General features: G+C 44.6%; 1 protein-coding gene across 6 annotated transcripts in view; it reads right to left on the bottom strand.

Moving 5' to 3' along the window:
- Ebf4 (EBF family member 4) overlaps positions 1-26,081 on the bottom strand; it is a 124,486-nt gene that overhangs the window by 8,390 nt on the left and 90,015 nt on the right. For 5 of the 6 annotated variants that reach the window (XM_045156379.1, XM_045156382.1, XM_045156381.1 and 2 more), the window contains exons 7-9: positions 1,412-1,493; positions 353-688; positions 136-262 (exon numbers count right to left, since the gene is read on the bottom strand). In XM_045156379.1, coding sequence (XP_045012314.1) covers positions 136-262; positions 353-688; positions 1,412-1,493 — 545 coding nt within the window. The remainder of the gene's footprint in view (positions 1-135; positions 263-352; positions 689-1,411; positions 1,494-26,081) is intronic. The other variant, XM_004661462.2, reaches the window with a different exon arrangement.

The following is a 26,081-nucleotide window of genomic DNA, read 5'->3' as shown; positions in this document are numbered from 1 at the left end:
ATTGGTGGGGGGTGGGGAGCAGGGACAGCCACACCAGGAACATCTGCTCTCACTTTGGAAACAGTGTTTGAGCTGTGAGCTCATGGGGCTGTCTCTGCAGACCTTAGGCCTTTCTCCTACTGCCTGATTCCTTACCTGTGTAGACAAAGCGGCCAGGGGCTCCCTTGCAAAATTGCTTGGATTTGTAGGAGAGGGTCACTTCCACCACCCCGGGGATGTGTCGAGGGGGCGTCTGCACCCGGATGGCGTGGGGAGTGATGAGCTGCGAGAGGAGAGGGGAGGCCTGCAGGTCCTGTCCCGTGGGGAGGGCCCAGCCCTGAGGCCCGGAGGGAGACTGGCAGGGGTGGCCCACCTCACTCCATACGAGCACATTGCCAAACACGACCTGCAACCCATCGAAGAAGTTGTCGCCGATGATAATGACAGTGGCACCGCCTGTGGTCCAGCCCTCCCCGGGGCTGATGGCCTTGATGCATGGGGTGGCAGCTGGGAGGCAGAAGAGGACCCAAGTCAGAGGAATGAGCCAAGGTGGGGACTGGGGCTGGCCAGGGCTGGGCCAGGAGTCCTGACCTTCAGAAGGGTCCAGGCGGCGTGCCCTGCGGCCGTGTTTGGAGTTGTTGTGCACAAACATATTGTCAGACACAGCCAGCACGTGTCCATCCACACTCACCGTTGTGGACACCACCACCTGTGGGGACAACCAAGGCTAGTCTGGCTGGAGCCTTTGGGAATCCCATTCAGAGACTGTAAGGGAGAACTAGCAATTGCAGACAAATGGCCAGATGCTAGAACTCAGCATCTGCTTAGGGGAAGAGGTTTCAGCTTGGAGGGAGTTGTATGAGAAGAGTTAGGGCCAGCTGGATCATATGACACCCCCATATAAACTGACTTCTCAGAAGTGGGACACTCAAAAAGCTCTGGGAATATTTTGGCTCCTTGGGCAGAGTGGCCTCCATTTTGCACACATAGGAACACAAGTTCAACAGCTTCAGGCAGGAATGCTTCCTGGGAAATTTGGGGGGCTCAGCATCAGTGGGAGAACCCATCATCAGGAGCCCCCACTTTATTCTGACCAGAAAATTGGGGCTGCCTTCTCCCTCTACCCCCTGTACTGGAGGGGTGTGCAGGTTGGGAATTGTGCTAAGGGCAGCTGTTCTTTGCTTCACACTATGCAAATTACCTGGGTCGTTAATCATGTAAAAATGTCACAATTAGCATCTTCTTAAGTGGAGCTCTAATGAAGCCTTCCTTGGCAGCCAGCATAAGTTGAGATGAAGCTGCCCTACCCCCAGCCATGAGGCACCTAGCTGGGCAGAGATCTGCCCTAGCAGGGTCAAAACTTTCAAAACTTTAGCCTAGCCTCCCATCAGGAAAGGGTGGCTTTGCGGTAGGAGCCTTTCCCCAAACCCACCTGGAAGCGCCGCATGTCTCGGGGATTCCCAGCATTCTTCAGGCAGTTCTGGTTGCATTTGAGGAAGAACTTGAGAAAGAACCTGAAACAGTGAGGTTGGTGGGCTTAAGGGCCTGGGGGCTCTGGAAACAGATGAAGATCAGTTGTTCCCTGCCATGCCTTCCCCCAGCAGAGTTTGTTCTCTGTTTGTTCATACGTAGGCACATGCTCCATGTCCCCATCATGAGCTGTGCCTGAGGTGGGATCACAGATGTGTCACAATATCACCTCACTGCACAATACCCCCATATGCACCCTGTGTATAGACCATACAGTGCTGGTTTGTCCACAAAGTGGACATCATACCTACACAATGTATATTCACCAGAGTACATACAACAGTGTATGTACCTGTTATGCATAAGTTATACCCACCACACTGTATACCCACCAGACATACAATGTATATTTCATATGTAGCATGTACATTATCTGTCATTATCTGCACACCACACACATTTATCACACAGCATATCTTTGCCCCAGAGAATACCATCACCTATGCAATGTATACTCAGCATGAACAGTATATCCATTATAGACAATGCATATGCCTTATATACTGTATTCACAAGATACAGCAACCACACCGGCATATATCCCACATGTAGCCTATACTCATCACACAGACGATATAGTAAGCATACACAAGTCTGTAGCTGACATGTGCAGTATGTGCAGAAAGAATATGGAACACAGCACATACATTACTATGTGCTATGTATAATTTCTCAAAGTGGAATCATTGCAAATACTGTCCAGCTATTCCATATAGCAGATTCCCTCCAGAAGATCCCCTTCCATACATTCTGTATCCATTATACATCCCCCCCCATATCACAGAGTAAACAACTGCTATATACATACACCATACAGATAATTCAGTGTCTATTCTTTTTTTTTTTTTTTTTTAAAGGATTTACTTTTGGGCTGGAGAGATGGCTTAGACATTAAGGCTAGCATTATCTGTATGGTCCAGATCCCACATAAGTCAGATGTACAAAGGTGAGGCAAGCACAAGGTCACACATGCCCACTAGGTAGTGCAAACGTCTGAGTTTTGTTTCAGTGGCTGAGGCCCTGGCTCACCAATTCTCTCTCTCTAAAAAATAAAAATTAAATGAAAATATGTATTTAAAAATATTTTTATTTACTTATTTGCAAGCAGAGAAAGAGATAGAGAGGAGTCAGAGAGAACGTGAATGCGTATGCCAGGGCCTTTAACCAGTGCAAATGAACTCCAGATGCACGTGCTGGCTCTACATGAGCACTGGGGGATCAAACCCCAGTCGTAGGCATTGCAGACAAGCACCACAACCACTGAGCCATCATCTCCTCAGTCCTCCTCCTCCTCCTCCTTTTTTTTTTTTTTTTTGAGGTAGGGTCCCAGTTTAGCCCAGGCTGACCTAGAATTCGTTCTGTAGTCTCAGGGTGGCTGGCCTCAAATTCCCAACATTCTCCTACCTCTGTCTCCTGGATTAAAGGCATGTGCCACCATGCCTAGCTTCCTTTTTTAAAAATATTTTTATTTATTTGAGGGAGAGAGAGTGAATGAGTGAGTGTATGGACATCCTAGGACATCCTGCCACTGTAAACAAACTCCAGACGCAGGTGCCACTTTGTGCATGTGGCTTAACATGGGTCCTGGCCTTCAGGCTTTGTGAACAAGCCCCTTTAACTTCTGAGCCACCTCCCCAGCAATTGGTGTCTATTCTTTTTCACATACAACAACTGGAAAAAAGCACAGTACACACCATGATGAAGGTATGGTCCTCTAGCCCTTCCAGACAACTGGAAGGACACTCATTAGGAAGGTAGTCATGAGCAATACTCTAGCTATTGTAAACTCAGAACACTATAATGTCTGCCTTTGCCCCTGGAGGACTCCGAGGATCTCAGGGAATGTCCTACAACTGTAGAGTGAAGTGAAAAAGCCTGAGGTGGGCCTTGACATGTAGTACAGCCTCCTGGGTCTGTGTGGGCTCCTCTAGTCGCATTTTCCAATTTACCTCCACCCATTCAAGTGTTCTTATTTTTATAAGACAAAGCCTTGCTCTGTATACTAGGCTGTCCTGAAATCACTATGTTGACCTGGCTGGCCTTGAATTCATGGCCATATGCTGCCTAAGTCTCCTGAATGCTGGGATTAAAGGCATAAACTACCATACTTGGCTTGGGAAGTATTTTCTTCCCTTTCCCTTTCCCTTTCCCTTTCCCTTTCCCTTTCCCTTTCCCTTTCCCTTTCCCCTTCCCCTTTTCCTTTCCTTTCCCCTTCCCCTTCCCCTTCCCCTTCCCCTTCCCCTTCCCCTTCCCCTTCCCCTTCCCCTTCCCCTTCCCCTTCCCCTTCCCCTTTCCTTTCCTTTCCTTTCCTTTCCTTTCCTTTCCTTTCCTTTCCTCTCCCTCTCCCTCTCCCTCTCCCTCTTTCTCTCTCTCTCTTTCTTTTGGTTTTTCAAGGTAGGGTCTCATTCTGGCCCAGGCTGAACTGGATTTAACTATGTAGTCACAGGGTGGCCTCGAACTCATGGTGATCCTCCTACCTCTGCCTTCCAAGTGCTGGGATTAAAGGCATGCGCCACCACACCCAGCGGGAAGTATTTTCTCTAAAAAGAAAAACGTTGTATCTATTTATATAGAGAGAAACAGAGTGAGTATGGGCACACTAGGACCTCCTGCCACTGCAAATGAACTCCAGATGCATGTGCCACTGTGATGGTTTCATTCAGGTGTCCCCATAAACCTAAGTGTTCTGAATGTTAGGTTCCCAACTGATGCCAATTTGGGAACTAACACCTCCTGGAGGCAGTGTATTGTTGGGGGAGGGCTTATGGGTATTATAGCCAGTCTCCACTTTCCAGTGTTTGGCACATTCTCCTGTTGCTGTTGTCAATCTTATGTTGGCCAGGGGGTGATGTCCACCCTCTGCTTATGCCATTGTTTCCCCCTGCCATCATGGAGCTTTTCCCCAAGTATATAAGCTAAAATAAGCCCTTTTCCCCCACAAGCTGCTCTTGGCTGGGTGACTTCTGGCAGCACTGAGAACCAGACTGCAACAGCCACTCAATGCATCTTGTTTTATGTAGATAGGCACTGAGGAATCGAACCAGACTATCAGGCTTTGCAAGGGAGTGCCTTTAGCCACTGAGCCACCTCTCCAGCCTTGGAAGTGTTTCTATTATGCTATTTATTACCATAAATACCAGATAAGGGTCTAAAAATCAAGGGGCGACCTTTAATATATATTAGCTACCTACGTATTATTTTACACCTAAATTTGAACATCCAATTGATTTACTAGAGTTGCTTCCAAAGTGTGGAAGCATAAAATTCATGTTCAGAAGATTTGTTATGGGCTCTGAAAGCTTAGTCCTCAAAAAGGAGGTCCCAAAGAACTGGGAAGAATGGGTACCAGCTCTGATCAGAGGTGTTCCCAGGAAGCAAAGCTTCATGGAAGCATGTGCTAGCCATTTTCCCTAAGGCACCTTCCCTAAGGCCCTGTCTCTGTCCACATAGCACCTACCAGACCCACTGTGCAATGTATATACCAGGCAACCCCTTTATTTTCCTTTCACAGAGGTATATGAAGATATGTTTTCAAGCTGGGTGAGGTGGTGCATGCCTTTAATCCCAGCACTTGGGAGGCTGAGGACTGCTGTGAGTTCAAGGCCAGCCTGAGACTCCATAGTGAATTCCAGGTCAGCCTGGGATAGAGCAAGACCCTACCTTGAAAAAAAAAGATACCTTTTCATCCACAATGGTCATCTCCAAAATAGTTTCACATACTTAGACTATTTATATACAGGTACAGAACACACTGGGGCACAGATAGGATACTGAACTGTGCACTCCCAATGTACACACTGTTCATCCCTACAGGATACCATGTGGTGAGGTCCCCCAAACAGCAGTCATGGAATGACAGATGTCACATATACTCCTATAGTTCAGTGTTCCCAACTAGTATGTCAGCAGTGTAGACAATCAGTTTATCTCACATTATATGCCATCGCAATTACTTCCTACCTTCTTAAAGACATCCCGCGGTGTGGACATCCCTGGAGCCCTAGGAGTCACCTTGTGCATATCCCCCACTCAGGTGTGTAGAGTGCAGGCTCACACACATATTGCATTTAATGTCAGTACTCAACATGTTTTTTACCAGGTGCCAAAATGAGAGAAACACATCAGGGTCTGATATATTCCCTGTCCTGAGGGGATAATGCTAATCCTTACATACCACTGACTGTAGGTTTAGCAATGAGCTACCCCAAAAGATAGAAGGCACTTTACTGCCCACCATACATAGCTTTACACTCAATCCCGTAAAATCAAGAGGAAGGGTCCCTGGGATGGGGTCTCAATCCAGACCAACCTTTGACCACAATGTGACCAACATGTCCTCCAGTATCTATGACCAGGAGAGTAGAAGTTGATAGCTGTCTGACTGTACTCCTGCATGTGGGGCACCCTTTCTTTTCTTTTCTTGTTTTTTTGGTTTTTTGAGGTATGGTCTCACTCTAGCCCAGGCTGACCTGGAATTCACTATGGAGTCTCAGGGTGGCCTCGAACTCACAGCAATCCTCCTACCTTTGCCTCCTGAGTGCTGGGATTAAAGGCATGCGCCACCATGCCCAGCTAGGGCACCCTTTCTTTTCTAACCCTTCCAGAAGCGATGTTAGGCTGCTGTTTCCTGTAGGGTCTTGATCCTTTCCTGGCCCTTCCACAGCCTTGTTCAGCAGCTCTCTCATTTTTCCTCATCTAGTGTAGGGTCCATTTGTCTTCTCTGTAGCAATTCCCATGTCCTGTCTGTCCAGCCTTTTCTGGCCACTGTAGGCTTCAGAGGCTACTACTCCCTAGGAGCCCTTGGACTTGGCTAGCACCTGCCTCCATGTGGACCTGCTCCCCAGCATCATGGTTTTTGAGCCTGACTGGCATTACCTACAGAGTGATGAGGAAGGAGCAGCCAGCACAAGGGCTAAGCCCACCATGGGATGTTGATGGTGAGTCTCCCCTTCTCACTGAACCTGGAGCTCAGAGCCAGCCCCCAAGCCAGACCACTAGTGGAGCTGCCGTAATCGTCCACTTCTAGCTGGAGGTTCATAAGCTGCTCCCAGTCAGAGGCCAAGACAACCCTGACACCTTCCTGAGAACCCATTGCTACTGCTGCCCACTCTGCTGGCTGAAGAGGTTTGAAGAAAATCACCCATGATTTGGAAAAAAGGCAAAAAGCCACTATGTGTCTTTTCAAAATTAACCTGGGACAATAGTTTTCCAAATATGGCACCATCAGCACCACCTGGGAGCGTACTAGGAATGCAGAAGCTTAGGCTCATCCTGACCTGCGGACTCCAAATTGTCTTGGTAGGATGCAGATGTCTGTGATCTCTTCAGGTGATTCTGATATACCCCAAAGATTGAGAGTCCTGCTCTGGAACTGCAGCTATCTGCCCCGATAGCTGCTAGTTCCTATGGCACTGAACCCCTGAAACATGTCTAGTCCCAATCTGAGATGTACTGCAAGTATGAAATACACATTGAGTTTCAAAATCAGAAAAATTATAACATATCTCATTATTTAACTGGATCACGTGGTCACATGTTTATATTCCAAGTATTAGGAAGTAGGGACAGGGGGATCAGGAGTTCAAGGTCAGCCTTTGCTACATAGTAAGTTTGAGGCCAACATGGGCCACATGAGACTTTGTCTCATAAAAGGAGAGGGCTTGGGGAGATAACTCAATCAGTAAAGCACTTTTCCTGTAAGAATGAGAACCTGAGTTTAATCCCCAGTACCCACATAAAATGTTGGGCGTAGCAGTGTGGCCTATAAGTCTAGACCAGGAGAGGAGGAGACATGGGGATCCCTAGTGCTTTCTGGCCCGCTAGTCTAGCATAGTAAGTGAGCCCCAGGTTAATGAGAGACTCTGCTTCAAAAGAGGTGATGGCATACCTGAGGAATGACATCTGCATATACATGTATGCCCACACACACCTTAACATGCATTTACACATGCACACATCCACATACTACATATAAACACTCAAAGAAAAAACTCAGTAATTTTTTTGCATTGATTACATATTGAAACAATAATAGTTTACATATATTGGGTTCAAGGAAGTACACCATTACAATTTTACCTATTTCTTTTTGTTTTAAAAAATGGGGGGACTGGAGAGATGCTCAGTGGTTAAGGTGCTTGCCTGTAAAACCTAAACAACCTGAGGTTTGATTCCCAGGTACCCATGTAAATCTAGACGAATAAGGTGGCACATACATCTGAAATTTGTTTTCAGAGGCTAAAGGCCCTGGCATGTACCCTGTCTCTTGGGCAGGGTGGCACACACCTTTAATTCCAGCATTCTGGAGGCACAGGTAGGAGGATCACTGCGAGTTCGAGGTCAGCCTAGGCTAGAGTGAGATCCTATCTCAACCACCTCCCCCCAAAAAGAGTGGCAACTAGAAAATATCCTTATTTTAGACAACACTGGGTGTTATGTTGGCAAAAATCCCTTAGAACATCTGATTCTCTATGGGAAAAAGACTCCTGTTTAGTACTGATTAAGGCATGGACTATGTAAAGTTAGAGGCTAACTAACTTGGGAAAAATACTCTGATAAGATATGAATGATATTTGTTTGAAGTATCTGGTAGAGAAACTAATCCTAAAGTTTACAACTTCACTGTCCTGTAGCTGCTACCTAGTACTGTATCAAACCTGGTAGTTGCATTGCTTTCTTCCCACACTTCCTTGCTTCTTCCTTTCTCCTCTCCTCCCCTCTTCATAATGAATTTCTCTTAGACTTCTTAGAACCAGCTTTGCTATCCTGCTGCTTGCACATTCACAGACATGGTCTATAGAGTTCATGCCTTTCACAATGACTGAGCTTTGAACGGTGATGGGACCACCCAAATCTCTTGTCTTCCAAGGCTGAGCCTGGAGTTGAAGGACTTCCAGCCAGGACTAGGAGAATCAGAAGGACCTGTACCTCATTGTCCATAGCAGAAAATATAATAAAAGATCAGATGAAGAGCTGCAAATATTGGTTATCCAGCTAATAAAGCATTTAAAGGGAGGTAGTTATGGACCAGGACACTGATGCCTGTGACATAAATGACATGTCAGAGAAGCTCACCTGCATAACTATTTTACTGCATCCTAAAAATACTGTATTCTTCCTAATAATCTTTATAAATACTTTTATTCCTCTCAGGAAAAGCAGCTCAGGACAGAGTTAAAGTTAGCTTTCCTCCTAAATAGAATATTATTTTTAAAAATATTATTTATTTATTTATTTGAGAGAGAGAGAGAGAGAAAGAGACAGAGAGAGAGAAAAAGAGAGAGAAAATGGGCATACCAGGTCCTCTAGTCACTGCAAACGAACTCCAGATGCATGTGCATCTAGCTTACTTGGGTTCTGGGGAACTGAACCTGGGTAGTCAGGCTTTGCAGGAAGTGCCTTAGCCACTAAGCCACCTCTCAAGCTCACAAATGGGATATTCTACCAAGGAAACAAATGATGGTTTGAATATGCATCAAGTGCAAACACACATAACCTTTTGTAGTTGTGTGGCATCACTGCATCAGGAAAAGCCTTTACTCAAAAGAAGCACTCAACAGACAAGGAAAATGAGTCAACTGATAAGTGCACTGCTAAATTTGAGGTTCATAGCAGGTGGGGAGCAGAATGAAATGAGCTGCTCTTCTAAGTGCAATGTCTACGAATGGCACAGTGGTCTGGTGACTGCCTGCTGCAGAATCCCTCAGCTGCTATGGCTGCTGGCTGTTTAAAGAGCTGCAGAGAGTTACCCTCACTCAGGGGCACATCCTATACCCCACCTGTTGGCTGCAGCCCATAGCCAGTGATGAACTGAGCACAAGAAAGACCAATTTTTGAGGCCATTCACACTCCAGACCACCTGTGATATTTAATATTGTCAACTTGACAGGATCTAGAACCACTGAAGGGACAAATATCTGGTCATGTGTGTGAGGGACTTTCTAGATTAGGTTAACTGAGGTGGGGAGACCCACCCTAAATATGGGGAGAATCATTCCACGGGCTGGGATCCTGGACTGAATAAAAAGAAGAGAATGAGATGTTGTAGTTACCTTAGGTTGCTGGGACAAAGCTCCTGACAAAAAGGAGCTCATGGAGGAAAGTGGGTTCTTTTGATGTACAAACTCGAGGGGAAGCTCCATGATGACAGGGAAAAGATGGCAGGAGCAGAGGCTGGACCTGACCTCTGTCATAGCAGGTGGAACCAGCAGCAAGAAAGTAAGCTGGGGCTGGAGAGATGGCTTAGCGGTTAAGCACTTGCCTGTGAAGCCTAAGGACTCCAGTTTGAGGCTCAATTCCCCAGGACCCACGTTAGCCAGATGCACAAGGGGGCACATGTGTCTGGAGTTCGTTTGCAATGGCTAGAAGCCCTGGTGCGCCCATTCTCTCTCTCTGCCTCTTTCTCTCTCTGTCTGTTGCTCTCAAATAAATAAACAAGTAAACAAAAATAAATAAATAAATAAAAAAGAAACTAAGCTGAACTCTAGCAAAGGGAGCAAGCTATAAAACCCCTAAGCTCATCTCCCACACATCTAATAGTCATTTGGCTCATAGCTACCACACTGGATTATGCAAATCTAGAAAGAAGGAGTGCCATGGACGGATGCACAAATCAGAAGAATGCTTAGAACAACAGGGTAATCTGTGAACGTCATGGGAAAGAAAGCAAATTGGGAGTAAAGGGCAGAAAAAAAACTGCATATATATTTTCCACAGCAAAGGCTGTCACTGCAGCCTAGTATAAAGAAATAGGGAAGGGGTCCTCTGCTATTTGTTTTTTATTTGTTGCTTATTTATTTATTTGAGAGCGACAGACACAGAGAGAAAGGGGGGGGGGGGAATGGGCGCGCCAGAGCCTTCAGCCACTGCAAACAGACTCCAGACGTGTGCACTCCCTTGTGCATCTGGCTAACGTGGGTACTGGGGAATTGAGCCTCGAACTAGGGTACTTAGGCTTCACAGGCAAGCGTTCAACTGCTAAGCCATCTCTCCAGCCCTCCTCCGCTAATTTTTATTTTAAAGAGCTTGCACTTGAGCTCATGAACCTCAAACGAAACAGAACAGTTTTTGAGGCAGAATGGCGCTCAGTGGTTTCCTTGTTTGTTGCTCTCAACCCCTTGCTCAGGAACATAACACAGATGCTAGTGTATTCACTTCTCTTATTCATTCCATACTTTAAATGACTGACTAGGGATTGGAGCAATGGCTCAGTGGTTAAAGGCACTGGTTTGCAAAGACCCGGATTTGATTCCCTAATACCCACATAAAGCCAGATGCACAAAGTGGCACATGTGTCTAGAGTTTATTTGTAGTGTCTGGAGGTCCTGGTGACCCCATTTACTCTCTATCTGCATCATTGTTTCTCTCTTTCTCTTAAATAAGTGATAATACATACATTTAAATAAAGACTGATTAAGCCAGGTGTGGTGGCGCACACCTTTAATCTCAGCACTCAGGAGGCAGAGGTAGGAGGATCGCTGTGAAATCACCCTGAGACTACATAGTGAATTCCAGGTCAGCCTGGGCTAGAGTGAGACCCTAACTTTGAAAAACCAAAAAAAAAAAAAAAAAAAAAAAAATACTGATTAAAAGTATTCTACATGCCAGGCTCAGGAGATCTAGAAGTAAACAAGATCTTTTTTTTGGGGGGGGGTGCAGGGGAGTGTATCCAGGGCTTCATGCATGCTAGGCCAGTGTTTTACCACTGAACCCCATGTTCCAGCCCCCTCCCCCATTTTTAGAGACAAGGTCTCACTAAGTCAGGCTGGCCTTGAATTTGTGCATCGCCAGCTCCAATCTCCTAGGTAGCTGAGAATACAGGCCTGTGTCACCAGGCCCACTTTGTGAACAAGATTTAGAAAAAATTTACAGTCCCATAAGAAAGAGAGAAATTAAAAGTAAGAGCAAGACAAGACACAGTGGTGGATGGGGCAGGACAACTGGACACACCAGTATCACCTGCAGCTCAAATATGATCTTGAGGATGGTGTCTTGGAGGACTTCACAGTGAAGTAGGAGGCAAAGAAAATATCAGCTGCCAAAGAATGGTAGCATGTATGGCACACTAGCCCAATGGTGCCTGAGATGAGTATAGGGCAGCTGTGGGCTAGAGCCTGGGATGGGAACCATTTCGTGTAAGATTGCAGGCTGGTGGGCAATGGGTAGTCTGCACAGGGTGCCATAATGGCTGTGTTGCTTGGAGGAGTCAGTTTGCTTCCAAGGATAAGCAGGCATCAAAGAGCTAAGACTAGAGAAGGGAAGGCATGCTGAAATATTTCAGGCTCTCATGGGGTGGTCCAGGCTTGGTGTGTGGCCTTGGCAGTCAAGATAGGAGTGTCCCTAGGACCCTTAGCCATCTGACAGGCTTGGACCAACCTCCTCACCAGGATCCCCAACTAGGGTGGAAGTGGCTGCAGTGCAGATGGGCTGGGGGACTATAAATAGCCAGGGTGCATACATTAGCATGCCAATGCACCAGCACCCCATCCTCTATGCTAATGGCCCACCATGTGCCTGAACACCTTCTGTTCCCTTGCATGCATTTGCATGCACAATTAGCATAATCTTGTATAATTAATGAACGCCGTCAATTTTAGCTCCTAAGTAATTTGATTAACATGTTGATAGGGCACTTACCAGGCTCTCCAAACCTCAGGGCTGGGCATGGGGCCTGAGAAAGAGAGAGGGGGTAGAGAGACTCCTTAGTGGCCCCCAGCTGTCCATGAAGGGTGATGGGGACTCCACTTTTTACAGACCAGGCCTGAGGGGAGGGGAGAAGAAGGGAGAGACAGCTAATGGGAGACCTCTGTGCATTCCACATGGAGTGGGGGAGAGTGGGTGACCTGATTATTAAATTCATTTGTGCCTGTATGGACACAGGCATATGAACACAACCCTTGCGTGTTCTCCAAGCCTGGGGAAGCTTCTGTGATTATTAAACTCCTCTTCCTCAAAGAGGAGGAAGGTGGGCTTGTGGGCGATATAGGGAAGAATGTTTTTCAGCCTTGGAGGTCGTAAGCTGGTCTCTCGAGGCAAAAAGACCTTGAAGCCGGGTATGGTGGTGCACACCTTTAATCCCAGCACTGGGGAGGCAGACGTAGGAGGACTGCTTTGAGTTCGAGGCCAACCTAAGACTACATAGTGAATTCCAGGTTAGCCTGGGCTAGAGCAAAACCCTACCTTGAAAAACTGGTCTGTAAAAAAAAAACCAAAAACTGGTCTGTAAAAAAAAAAAAAAAAAAAAGACCTTGACAACTTTTATTTATGAATTATGTAAAAGGTGGGTAGGTGATGTTGACAAGGCCAGACATCTTCTACAATGCATCAGGAAACCCAGGGTGTGGCTCCTTCCTGTTTAGAAAAAGACCTACTCCTACTCCCAGACACCCCAAAGTCCCAGGCTGAGGCACAAGGCCTTCTGCTCATCTCTGCCTGTGTGAAAGCCAAGAAGTTCTTTCTTGGCTCCGACGGATCATCCTTGCTGCCCTCTAGGCTCAGCTGCACTTACTAGCTGTGAGGGAGCAGGTAAGAAATGATGCCCCAGCAGATGCTGTTCAGGGCACTGCATACATGCAGCTCACTGAACTTCACCCAGCCTCTTCTTCACGTCATCCTTCTCTTTCCTGAATATCACTACCGAGTAGGCTGTCAGTCAGCACTGTTTCATAAAGTAGAAGACTGAAGCTGAGACTAACATCATGCCTTCAAGTAAAAATAACCAGACACATCAGGGTGGCTGCAGCCACCAGCCCCAAATAGCCCTTCACTTTGAACTCTACTTTAACATTTAGGTTACAGACAGTTCATTCTCTATTCATCATTACTGGTTCCAAGGTCTCCTGCAATGTGAGTTGCCCATATCTATATTCCCACCTCAGCATGGAGACCCCTCAGGCTCCAACCTTGCCTTTAGCTGACTGGAGAGCTTCCCCCTAAGTCATTGCTGTAACAGGGATCTCTGGAGACCCTTCTTCTTATGGCAGGCACCTTGGCCTATATGACCCCTGTTGCAGTCCGGTTCACATTGCTGGTAGAAATCACCCAACCAAGAGCAGCTTGTAGGAAAAAAAAAAAAAGGAGGTTTACTTTGGCTTACAGGCTTGAGGGGAAAGCTCCATGATGGCAGAGAAAATGATGGCATGAGTGAGAGTGGAGATCACCCCCTGGCCAACATAAGGTGGACCATAGTAACAGGAGAATGTGCCAAACACTGGCATGGGGAAACTGGCTATAACACCCACAAGCCTTTCCCCAACAATACACTGCCTCCAGGAAACATTAATTCCCAAATCTCCATCAGCTGGGAACCTAGCATTCAGAACACCTAAGTTTATGGGGAACACCTGAATCAAACCACCACATTCCGCCCCTGGCCCCCATAAACTGACAGCCATACGTGATGTAAAATACAATGCATTCAGTCCAACTTTAAAAGTCCCCATAGTTTTTTATCAATGTCAATGATGTTCATACATCCCATAGTCCAAGGTCTTTTAACTGAGCCATAATACCAAAAAATCCCCCCCCCCAAAAAAAAACCATAATGGCACAGAAAAACATTCATACTGCAAAAGATGGCATTGGGTATAGTGAAGAAATACTCAAGTAATACATGATATAAACAGAACAAACACCAAACTCTGTAGCTCCAAATCCAACAACTCTAGTTAGTAACAGATCTCCAAGTCCAATAATTCTAACCAGCAACAAGTCTCTGGTATTCCAATTCCGCCCCTCCAGCTAGGCTACTCACAGTCCTGGAAAACTTCATCGGGCCGGCAGCTTTCCTTAGCAGCCATCTTGTGGTCCCGGCATCTCCACTGGGTCTCCACTGCATTCCATGGTTCATCCTCATGGTTCCATGGGGTCTCCATGCAGGCATCCAGCAAACCTGCTTCACACTGCCCATGGCCATTTCCAAAACACAAGACTGTGTTGCAAACTCAATGACCTTTTCTTTCCTGCATTTCTTATGCTCCACAATACCAAGTAGGGTGCCAATTTGTTAATCCAGGGGGGAATAAAGCAGACTTTGAAGAACAGGACACTTCTTGAGCACTCAGGCCCCTCCAAAAGAGTCTACATTCTTCCTATCGCCCCACTGCAGGTCAGCTAGCTCAATCTCAAAGGTCGTAATCTCTCAAACAATTAGCAGGTGAATGGGCAGCAATTCAGGCCCAAAGATTTCATTTTTCATATGCCATATCCCTCTGCTCACACTAGTTCATTTCTATGCAAAGCAACCCTGCACAACTTCTCAGGACATGAGCATAGCAGCAAGCTTCTCACACAAACTGTTAGCTTGGTCCAAACAAAGCTCTTTCTCACCCTCCTAAGCCAAACCTCACAGTCCATAGTTCTTACTGCATTCAGGTCTATCAACTCTGACCAAAATAGTCCATCAAGCTGTGCTTACAGCACTGCAAGGCATCTCTTACTTAGGCCAAGGTTTCAAATCCTTCCACATTCCTCTTGAAAATCAGCTCCAAAAGGCCAAAGCCACACAATCAGGTGTCTAGCAACAACCCCACTCCTGGTACCACTTTACTGTTGCAGTCCAGTTCACATTGCTGAAATAAATAACCCAACCAAGAGCAGCTTGTGGGAAGAAAGAGGTTTATTTTGGCTTACAGGTTTGAGGGGGAAGCTCCATGATGACAGGGAAAACGATGGCATGAACAGAGGGTGGATATCACCCCCGGCCAACATAAGGTGGAACATAGCAACAGGAGAATGTACCCAACACTGGCACGGGGAAACTGGCTATAATACCCACAAGCCTGCCCCCAACAATACACTGCCTCCAGGAAACGTTAATTCCCAAATCTCCAGAACACCTAAGTTTATGGGGGACACTTGAATCAAACCACCACAACCCCCAAGGCAGATAGAGGAAGGTTCTCTTGAGCCCTATCTGCTCCCTCCTTCAATGCTGAATGGTGAAAAGAGTCAGGCAGGTAAATGAAGTACAGGTCACTTGGGTGACAAGACGGAAAGCCCCCTCCCCTTAGCAGTGACTCAGCAGGCTGGAGCTGAGACCCCAAGGGGAACTGCTAGAGTAAGGCCCAGTCAGAAGCCCATGCTTGAATAATGTGGGAGCAGAGCAGAGAGGCCCTGCTGGAATAGCAGAAGATGGACACATTGTGGTTGTGGGACAATGTAACATTGACTGTTATATTAGGATGAGGGCTGATTGTCAAATTATACTTGTTAGGTTGCATTTGACCTAGGGCTTGGGATCTAAGTATGCCTCTAACAAGGTATAGTTTACCTCTGCTAGGTGACTTACAGCTGATTTCTTTCAATAATGTCACTGAACAACACTTACTATACAGCAGGCACAACCACACACCAAGAATGACCAAGTGGGCAGCTCCTGTCCACCTTGGGAGCTAGGACAGGAGAGCTATTCCCCTCTTGGGAGGGAATCTTCTACCTCCATCCTACTCCAGGATCATCCAGGCCAATCAAACAAATATTTAAACTAGTTTAGAGCTGTGATTTTTGATATGGTATTCATGTACAGTTATTTAAATTGGACTTAGTTATAATAAAACATAAAAAATTCACTTCTTGCCAGGTGGTGTGGTGCACACCTTTGATCCCAACACTTGGGAGGCAGAGGTAGGAGGGTTACTGTGAGACTCCAAACAAAACAAAACAAAAAAACAAGGGCTGGAGAAGACTTCCGGTTAAGATGGCGGCGTAGGTACCACGCCAAAGCAGCCTAGGGGGGAAAAAAGACCAAAAAAACTCAGCAAAATACACACTTTTACTAAAAAGTGAGGTGTATAGGAAATTGAGGCGGCAGCGGAGAAGTAGAAGAGTTCCAGAGCATCCAGAGCCTGCACAGGCGGGAACAGCGGCTCCGGGGCGGCTCGGCCACCCGCCGCAGCCGCGGAGTGGCAGAAAGCCGCCGGACTCTCGGCTCGAGCTGCAGGACAAGCCAGGTGTGGGATTTTCCCCTCACACCGCGCTCTCCGCAACTCGGGAAACGTGAGGGGAGAGCAGCAGCGAGCAACGGAGGGAAGAGCAGACCGCGAGGTAGAAGCACACGTGGAACAGCGATACAACCAGAGCAGCCGCGGCTCCCTCCCCTCCCCCACCACCTGAACCCAGCTCCAGCGAACACAGCAGCGGCCCGGGACCGGCCACGCCAACTTGGGCTGACAGCAGGACCCAAGCAGGAGCAGAGTTCGGCAGCAACTTCAGTGGCTCCAGCACCGGTACCAGTGGCCCCAGCAGCAGCGGACCCAGGAGCGGCAGCGGCGGCAGATCCCGCAGCAGCGGCTTCGGGGGGAGCAGCGGCGGTGGACACGGCAGCGGCAGCTTCAGCAGCGGTGGTGGCTCCGGTGGTGGCAGCTACAACAGCAGCAGAGGCAGCAGCAGCGGCTCAGTTTGCCCCGTAGGAAAAGCAAGTGCCCAGCTCCAGAAATCAGAACAGCAGCCCGACGACCCAGGCAGCAACTTGACTGAGACCACAATCACCCAAGGTAACTGGGATTGCACCAGGGAAGGGTCTCACTTGGTCACAAGCTGACTTGGATACCTCAACAGACCAGAAATCTAAACCTCTTTGTTGATAGAGGATCTGGTCATTATAATAACTACTCTTGCATACATACTCGGGGCTGTTTTTGATTGAATGTGTACAGTGTTTAGTTAAATTTTAGAATCTACCAGTATTTTATTCCACTCAGCCTGCTTGAATACTCCTATAGCAGGGAAACTCAACCCCTAAGAACATCTTTGTAGATACTCTGAGAGTCTTAAGAGCCACACCTAATACCTTAAGGTCCTACCCTGAAAATATATTACATCAAATCAATTGATACAGCTAAGAATACACAGCTAGCTAGAAAATCCAAGCATTAACTTAATCCAAGATGCAAAAATATATACATTATAACACAAGAAACACTAAAAAGCAAGACGATATAAATCCACCTAAAAGAATTAATGCATCAGAAATGTCCTCCAGTGAGAAAGAATTAGAGGAAATGCCTGAGAAAGAGTTCAAAAGAATAATTATAAATATGTTCAAAGAGGTCAAAGAACACATGAAAACAATCAAAGAAGAAATCAAAGAGGAAATCAAAGAGGAAATCAAAGGAATCAAAGAAGAGGCAGGACACCAATTTAATGAAATAAAGAAGGCAATACAAGACATAAATAGGGAAATAGAAATAATAAAGAAAAACCAGTCAGAATTACTAGCAATGAAGAACACAGTTAATGAAATAAAAAACTCTGTAGAAAATCTCACCAGTAGGATGGATGAGGGAGAGGACAGAATATCTAAGCTAGAAGATCAGGTGGCAGACCTAATGCAGTCCAACAAAGAGAAAGACAAACTTATAGAAAAGTATGAGTGGGAATTTCAAGATATTCGGGACACTATGAAAAGATCAAATATAAGAATTCAGGGCATAGTAGAAGGAGAAGAACTCCACTCCAGAGGCATAGTAGGCATCTTCAACAAAATCATAGAGGAAAATTTTCCCCAAATTGGGAAAGAGGTGCCAATACAGATACAGGAAGCCTTTAGAACCCCAGCCAGACAAAACCCAGAAAGAAACTCTCCTCACCACATTATACTCAAACTTCCAAACACACAAACCAAAGAAAAAATATTGAAAGCAGTTAGAGAGAAAAATCAAGTTACCTACAAAAGCAAGCCCATCAGGATTACAGCAGATTATTCACACAAACTTTTAAAGCCAGAAGGGCTTGGAGTGATATATTCCAAGTTCTGAAAGATAACAACTGTCAACCAAGGTTACTTTATCCTGCAAAGTTATCCATCCAAATAGATGGAGAAATAAAGACATTCCATGACAAAAGCAGGTTAAAGGAGTATCTGAAGACAAAACCAGCTCTACAGAAAATACTTGATAGAATCCTCCATGCTGAACAAAAGGAAAAGCACACATATAAGGAACCTAGAAAAAACCAGCTATACTCAAATACCAGTTAACAGAAGAGAGCACAGGTAGAACAAGTAACACACACACACACACACAAATGGCAAACATAAATACACACCTTTCAATAATATCTCTTAATATCAACGGTCTCAATGCCCCAACGAAAAGACATAGATTTGCAGACTGGGTTAAAAAGCAGGATCCTACAATTTGTTGTCTCCAAGAAACTCACCTTTCTACAAAGGATAGACATTATCTTAGGGTGAAAGGTTGGAAGACGGTGTTTCAAGCAAATGGGCCTAGAAAACAAGCAGGGGTTGCTATCCTAATATCAGACAGGGTAGACTTTAGTCCGACGTTAGTCAAAAAAGATAAGGAAGGTCACTTTATATTGATTAAGGGCACACTCCAACAGGAGGACATTACAATCCTAAACATATATGCACCTAACATGGGGGCTCCCAAATTCGTCAAACAAACACTATTAGAACTAAGGTCACAGATAAAACCAAACACAGTGGTGGTGGGTGACTTTAACACCCCACTCTCATCAATTGACAGGTCATCCAGGGAAAGAATAAACAGAGAGGCATCTGGACTAAATGAGGTCATAGAAGGAATGGACCTAACAGATATATACAGGACATTTCATCCAAAGGCTGCAGAATATACATTCTTTTCAGCAGCACATGGAACATTCTCTAAAATAGACCATATATTAGGACACAAAGCAAATCTTAACAAATTCAGGAAAATTGAAATAATTCCTTGCATTCTATCTGACCACAATGGAATTAAACTACAAATCAGTAGCAAGAAAGGCTATAGAGCATACACAAAATCATGGAAACTAAACAATACACTACTAAATGATGAGTGGGTCAATGAAGAAATCAAAAAGGAAATCAAAAAATTTATAGAGTCAAATGATAATGAGAACACAACATACCAAAATTTCTGGGACACAATGAAGGCAGTTCTAAGAGGTAAATTTATAGCCTTAAGTGCCTATATTAAGAAATTAGAAAGGTCGCAAGTAAACGACCTAATGCTTCGCCTGAAAGCCTTGGAAAAAGAAGAACAAGGCAAACCAAAAAGTAGTAGATGGGAAGAAATAATAAAGATTAGGGCAGAAATTAATGAAATAGAAACAAAAAGAACAATCCAAAGAATTAATGAAACAAAGAGTTGGTTCTTTGAAAGGATAAACAAGATTGATAAACCCTTAGCAAATCTGACCAAAAGAAAGAGAGAAGAGACACAAATTAATAAAATCAGAGATGAACAAGGTAACATCACAACAGATTCCAGAGAAATTCAAAAAATTATAGGGACATACTATAAAAGCATATACTCCACAAAGTATGAAAATCTGAAAGAAATGGATGATTTCCTTGATTTATATGACCTACCTAAATTAAATCAAAATGAGATTAATCACTTAAATAGACCTATAACAAACATGGAGATCCGAGCAGTTATCAATAATCTCCCAACTAAAAAAAGCCCAGGCCCGGATGGATTCACTGCTGAATTTTACCAGACTTTTAAGGAAGAGCTAACACCATTGCTTCTTAAGCTTTTCCAGGAAATAGAAAAAGAAGGAATCCTACCAAACTCCTTCTATGAGGCCAGCATCACCCTGATACCAAAACCAGGCAAAGATAGAACAAAAAAAGAAAATTACAGACCAATCTCCCTCATGAACATAGATGCAAAAATTCTCAACAAAATATTGGCAAACAGAATACAAGAGTATATCAAAAAGATCATTCACCCTGACCAAGTAGGCTTTATCCCAGAGATGCAGGGATGGTTCAACATACGCAAATCTATAAATGTAATACATTACATAAATGGGTTGAAGGACAAAAATCACATGATCATCTCATTAGATGCAGAGAAAGCATTTGACAAAATCCAACATCCCTTCATGATAAAAGTCCTACAGAGACTGGGAATAGAAGGAACATATCTCAATATAATAAAGGCTATTTATGACAAGCCTACAGCCAACATATTACTAAATGGGGACAAACTGGAAGCTTTTCCACTAAAATCAGGAACAAGACAAGGGTGTCCACTGTCTCCACTTCTATTTAATATAGTTTTGGAAGTCTTAGCCATAGCAATAAGGCAAGAGACACACATAAAAGGGATACAAATTGGAAAGGAAGAAATCAAGTTATCATTATTTGCAGATGACATGATTCTATACATAAAGGACCCTAAAGACTCTACTAGCAAGCTGTTAGAACTGATCAAAACCTACAGCAATGTAGCAGGATACAAAATAAATACACAGAAATCAGTAGCCTTCGTATATGCTAACAACAAACACACAGAGGATGAAATCAGAGAATCACTCCCATTCACAATTGCATCAAAAAAAATAAAATACCTTGGAATAAACCTAACCAAGGAAGTAAAGAATCTATACAATGAGAACTTTAAAACACTCAAGCGAGAAATTGCAGAAGACACTAGAAAGTGGAGAAACATCCCTTGTTCCTGGCTTGGAAGAATCAATATCGTGAAAATGGCAATCTTACCAAAAGCAATCTACACATTTAATGCAATCCCTATCAAAATTCCAAAGGCTTTCTTCATGGAAATAGAAAAAACAATCCAAAAATTCATTTGGAATCACAAAAAACCTCGAATATCTAAAATAATACTGAGCAACAAAAAAGAGGCTGGTGGTATCACCATACCTGATTTTAACCTATACTACAGAGCCATAGTAACAAAAACAGCATGGTACTGGCACAAAAACAGACATGTAGATCAGTGGAACAGAATAGAGGACCCAGATGTAAGCCCAAGTAGCTATAGCCACCTGATATTCGATAAAAATGCCAAAAATACTCATTGGAGAAGAGACAGCCTCTTCAGCAAATGGTGTTTTGAAAACTGGATAAATATCTGCAGAAGGATGAAAATAGATTCTTCTCTCTCGCCATGCACAAGAATTAAGTCCAAATGGATTAAAGACCTTAACATCAGACCGGAAACTTTGAAACTGCTAGAGGAAAAAGTAGGGGAAACCCTTCAACATATTGGTCTTGGCAAAGACTTTCTGAATACAACCCCAATTGCTCAGGCAATAAAACCACAGATTAACCACTGGGACCTAATGAAATTACAAAGATTTTTGCACCGCAAAGGACACAGTGAAAAAAGCAAAGAGGCAACCTACAGAATGGGAAAAAATCTTCGCCAGCTATATATCTGATAGAGGATTAATATCTAGGATATACAAAGAACTCAAAAAGTTAACCAATAAGGAATCAAACAAGCCAATCAAAAAATGGGCTAAGGAGCTAAATAGAGAGTTCTCAAAGGAAGAAATACGAATGGCATATAAGCACCTAAAAAAATGTTCTACGTCACTAGTCATCAGGGAAATGCAGATTAAAACTACATTGAGATTCCATCTCACTCCTGTCAGATTGGCCACCATCATGAAAACAAATGATCATAAATGTTGGCGGGGATGTGGAAAAAAAGGAACCCTTCTGCACTGCTGGTGGGAATGCAATCTGGTCCAGCCATTGTGGAAAACTGTGTGGAGATTCCTAAAGCAGCTAGAGATTGATCTACCTTATGACCCAGCTATAGCACTCCTAGGCATATATCCAAAGGACTCATCTCATTTCCTTAGAAGTACATGCTCAACCATGTTTATTGCTGCTCAATTTATAATAGCTGGGAAATGGAACCAGCCTAGATGTCCCTCAACAGATGAGTGGATAATGAAGATGTGGTACATTTATACAATGGAGTTCTACTCAGCGGTAAAGAAAAATGAAGTTATGAAATTTGCAGAAAAATGGATGGATCTGGAAAGTATTATACTAAGTCAGGTAACCCAGGCCCAGAAAGCCAAGCGCCACATGTTCTCTCTCATATGGGGATCCTAGCTACAGATGACTGGGCTTCTGTGTGAGAATGAAAATACTTAGTAGCAGAGGCCAGTAAGTTGAAAAGGAGACATAAAGGGTGGAGAAAGGAAGGGAGGAGGATACTTAATAGGTTGATATTGTATATATGTAATTACAATGATTGTAATGGGGAGGTAATATGATTGAGAATGGAATTTCAAACGGGAAAGTGTGGGGGTGGGGAGGGAGGGAATTACCATGGGATATATTTTATAATCATGGAAAATGTTAATAAAAATTAAAAAAAAAAAAAAAAAAAAAAAAAAACAAGGGCTGGAAAGATGGATTAATGGGGCTGGAGAGATGGCTTAGCGGTTAAGTGCTTGCCTGTGAAGCCTAAGGACTCCGGTTAGAGGCTCGGTTCCCCAGGTCCCATGTTAGCCAGATGCACAAGGGGGCAACACGTGTCTGGAGTTTGTTTGCAGAGGCTGGAAGCCTTGGCGTGCCCATTCTCTCTCTCTCCCTCTACCTGTGTTTCTCTCTGTGTCTGTCGCTCTCAAATAAATAAATAAAAATTTAAAAAAAAAAAAAAGAAAGATGGATTAATGGTTAAGGCACTTGCCTACAAAGCCTAAGGACCCATGTTTGATTCCCTAGTACCCACATAAACCCACCAGACAAGGTGGTGCATGCATCTGGAGTTTATTTCCAGTGGCATACCCCTTTCTTCTCTCTCAAATAAATAAGTAAATATATATATATATATATATATATATATATATATAATTATATATATATATATTTTTTTGGTTTTTCGAGGTAGGGTCTCACTCTAGCCCAGACTGACCTGGAATTCACTATGGAGTCTCAGGGTGGCCTTGAACTCATGGCAATCCTCCTACCTCTGCCTCGCAAGTGCTGGGATTAAAGGCATGCGCCACCCCGCCCGGCTCTCATTCACTTTTAATAGGAAATAATGTAAAATCTTGCACTTGGGTTAAAAGTGACTTCGAGAATGAAAAATGATCCCAAAGACTCACTCCGTAACTCAACAGAAACCATGGTCAGAACCAACCTTTTCAGAAATTTGTCTCATGTAGTCCAAGTTGGCCCTAAATTTTGTATGGAGCCAAAGATGACCTTCAACTACTAATCATCCTGCTTCTAAGTCCAAGGACAGGTGTGTACCACTATGTCCAAGTAACTTTTTTAGCACTCTGAAAATTAACAAATTCTGTAAAATATGCTCAAGATAAATCTCTGAATTTTCTAAGAACAGAAAGGTTGGTATTGTTCTAAGTTTCCTTCTTCCCTTTCCCTCTTTCCAGCCCTGTTCAAGACTAGCTTTGTAATCATTAGTTGTAAAAACAAAAACAAAGAAACGAATAACAAAGCAACACTAGCAGCGCAGGGAGCAGGAGAGAGCGTCTGGAGCTTCGCAAGCTGTGTTCCCGTCCAGCTGTCACTACTTGACTTGTCTGCAGGTCTCCTGACAGCCCTACCCACAGACCTTGTTATCTGACTGACTCAGCTTGCTCTGTGAAAAGTCCTGTACCAGGACTTTTGTTAAAAAGAAACGGTAAAGGCTCTCTGACCACCTGGGAGCTTCCAACTGTAGGTGAGTTTTTTCCTTGGCTGGCCGGGGCTGTTTGGACGAGGCCCAGGCCCAGTGGGAGGCCACAGCCCTCACTCTCCACGTGGGCTCCTTCATCCACTTCAGCTCCCCACATGGCAGGAGCTCCTTGACCATTCTTTTCTCTTGCCTTTCCATAGTGTTTCCAGGACCTCCACGTGGAATCTCTAGCCACGTGGGTGCCTTTCCTTTCCTCAATAAATATAATCATTTAATAATTATCCTTCTCAGCCCCCCCCCTTTTTTTTTCCGACGTAGGGTTTCATTCTAGCCCAGGCTGACCTGGAATTCACTATGTAGTCTCAAGGTGGCCTTGAACTCACCGTGATCCTCCTGCCTCTGCCTCCCGAGGGCTGGGATTAAAGGTGCGCGTCATCACACCTGGCTCTCTGTGTTTGTATTCAATTCTTTGATTAAAATTAGAAACCAGGGCTGGAGAGATGGCTTAGTGGTTAAGGCACTGCCTGTGAAGCCTAAGAGCTCACGTTTGAATCTCTAGGTCCCATGTAGCAGATGCATGGCGATGCAAGCGCTCATGTGCACAAGGGGGGCATGTGTCTAGAGAAGGGGGGGCATGTGTCTGGAGTTCATTTGCAGCAGCTAAAAGCCCTGGTGTGCCCATTCTCTTTCTCTCTCTCTCTGCCTCTTTCTCTCTCAAAATAAATAAATAAATAATATTAAATTAGAAATGAACCTAGGGTTTGGGTTCCAAGGATTTTCCTGGTGCCCTAACACCCCATTACAGATGGCAACTCTGGTGGGACTATCTTGAGAAATAATGACTATTATATTCTAGGAGAAAATGGGAAGCAAGTTTTCCAGCTGTGAGCATGACTTGGGGTATTTCTTTTTATTTTAAGAAATATTTTATATTTATTTATTTGACAGAGAAAGAGGGAGAGAGAGAATGGGTGTGCCAGGGCCTCTAGCCTCTGCAGACATGTGTGCCTCCTTGTGCATCTGGCTAACTTGAGTCCTGGGGAATTGAACCTTGCTTCTTTGGCTTTGCAGGCAAACACCTTAACCACTAACCCATCCCTCCAGCCTTTTTATTTATTTATTTATTTATTTATTTATTTTTTTAAATTTTATTTATTTATTTATTTATTTGAGAGCGACAGACACAGAGAGAAAGACAGATAGAGGGAGAGAGAGAGAATGGGCGCGCCAGGGCTTCCAGCCACTGCAAACGAACTCCAGACGCGTGCGCCCCCTTGTGCATCTGGCTAACGTGGGACCTGGGGAACCGAGCCTCGAACCGGGGTCCTTAGGCTTCACAGGCAAGCGCTTAACCGCTAAGCCATCTCTCCAGCCCTATTTATTTATTTTTAAATATTTTATTTTTATTTATTTATTTGACAGAGAAAGAGGGAGGAAGAGAGAGAACTTGGGATGTTTCTACCACTTCTCTCCACTTGTGGTAAAAGTGGCTTGTTTTATCTTCTTGGTGGAGGTTAAGGCCCACTATCTTTGACTAAACTGAGGGGAATGAATGGTGCATAGCGTTGGTAGTGGCCAGGCAGGCAGACAGGCCTCCCTTTGGACCGAGGACTTTCTGCCACAGCCCCCGCTGGCCAGGCTACACATGAGCATCTCTGGTCACTCCACCCTGCTGGGATGGCTAGCTCTGTTGAAAGGCATGCTATTGCCTGGGACCAAACTGGGATGGCACCAGGTGGGGCTCTTCTGTAAAGGTGGCAACTTTTTTGTAGTTGTTGTTGTTTTTCGAGGTAGGGTCTCACTCTGGTCCAGGCTGACCTGAATTAACTATGTAGTCTCAGGGTGTCCTCGAACTCTCGATGATCCTCCCACCTCTGTGGGATTAAAGTGCTGGGATTAAAGGCATGAGCCACCTGGCAAAGGTGACAACTTTTGAAGGGAGATGCACTTGGTTGGAGCTTCTGCAACCCTCTACCAGGCTTAACAAGGCTGAACTCTGGAGCTTGGAAGCTTGTTCTGCTGAGCTGAGAGGAGGGGACTTATGGACACATGGAGGCTAAGGAACCAAAGACAACTGGCCGGAATAGCTTCTAGTTTTTTTTTTTCTTTTCCCTTTTTCTCATTACAGGCCACTGTGCCACAAGACACATGGTTGCCTGTGGGGTGTGGGAGAATGGAGCTCCAAGTCCT

Source organism: Jaculus jaculus, chromosome 8, assembly GCF_020740685.1.
Source record: "Jaculus jaculus isolate mJacJac1 chromosome 8, mJacJac1.mat.Y.cur, whole genome shotgun sequence".
NCBI lineage: Eukaryota > Metazoa > Chordata > Mammalia > Rodentia > Dipodidae > Jaculus > Jaculus jaculus.
This window is presented reverse-complemented; position numbering and strand designations above follow the sequence as displayed.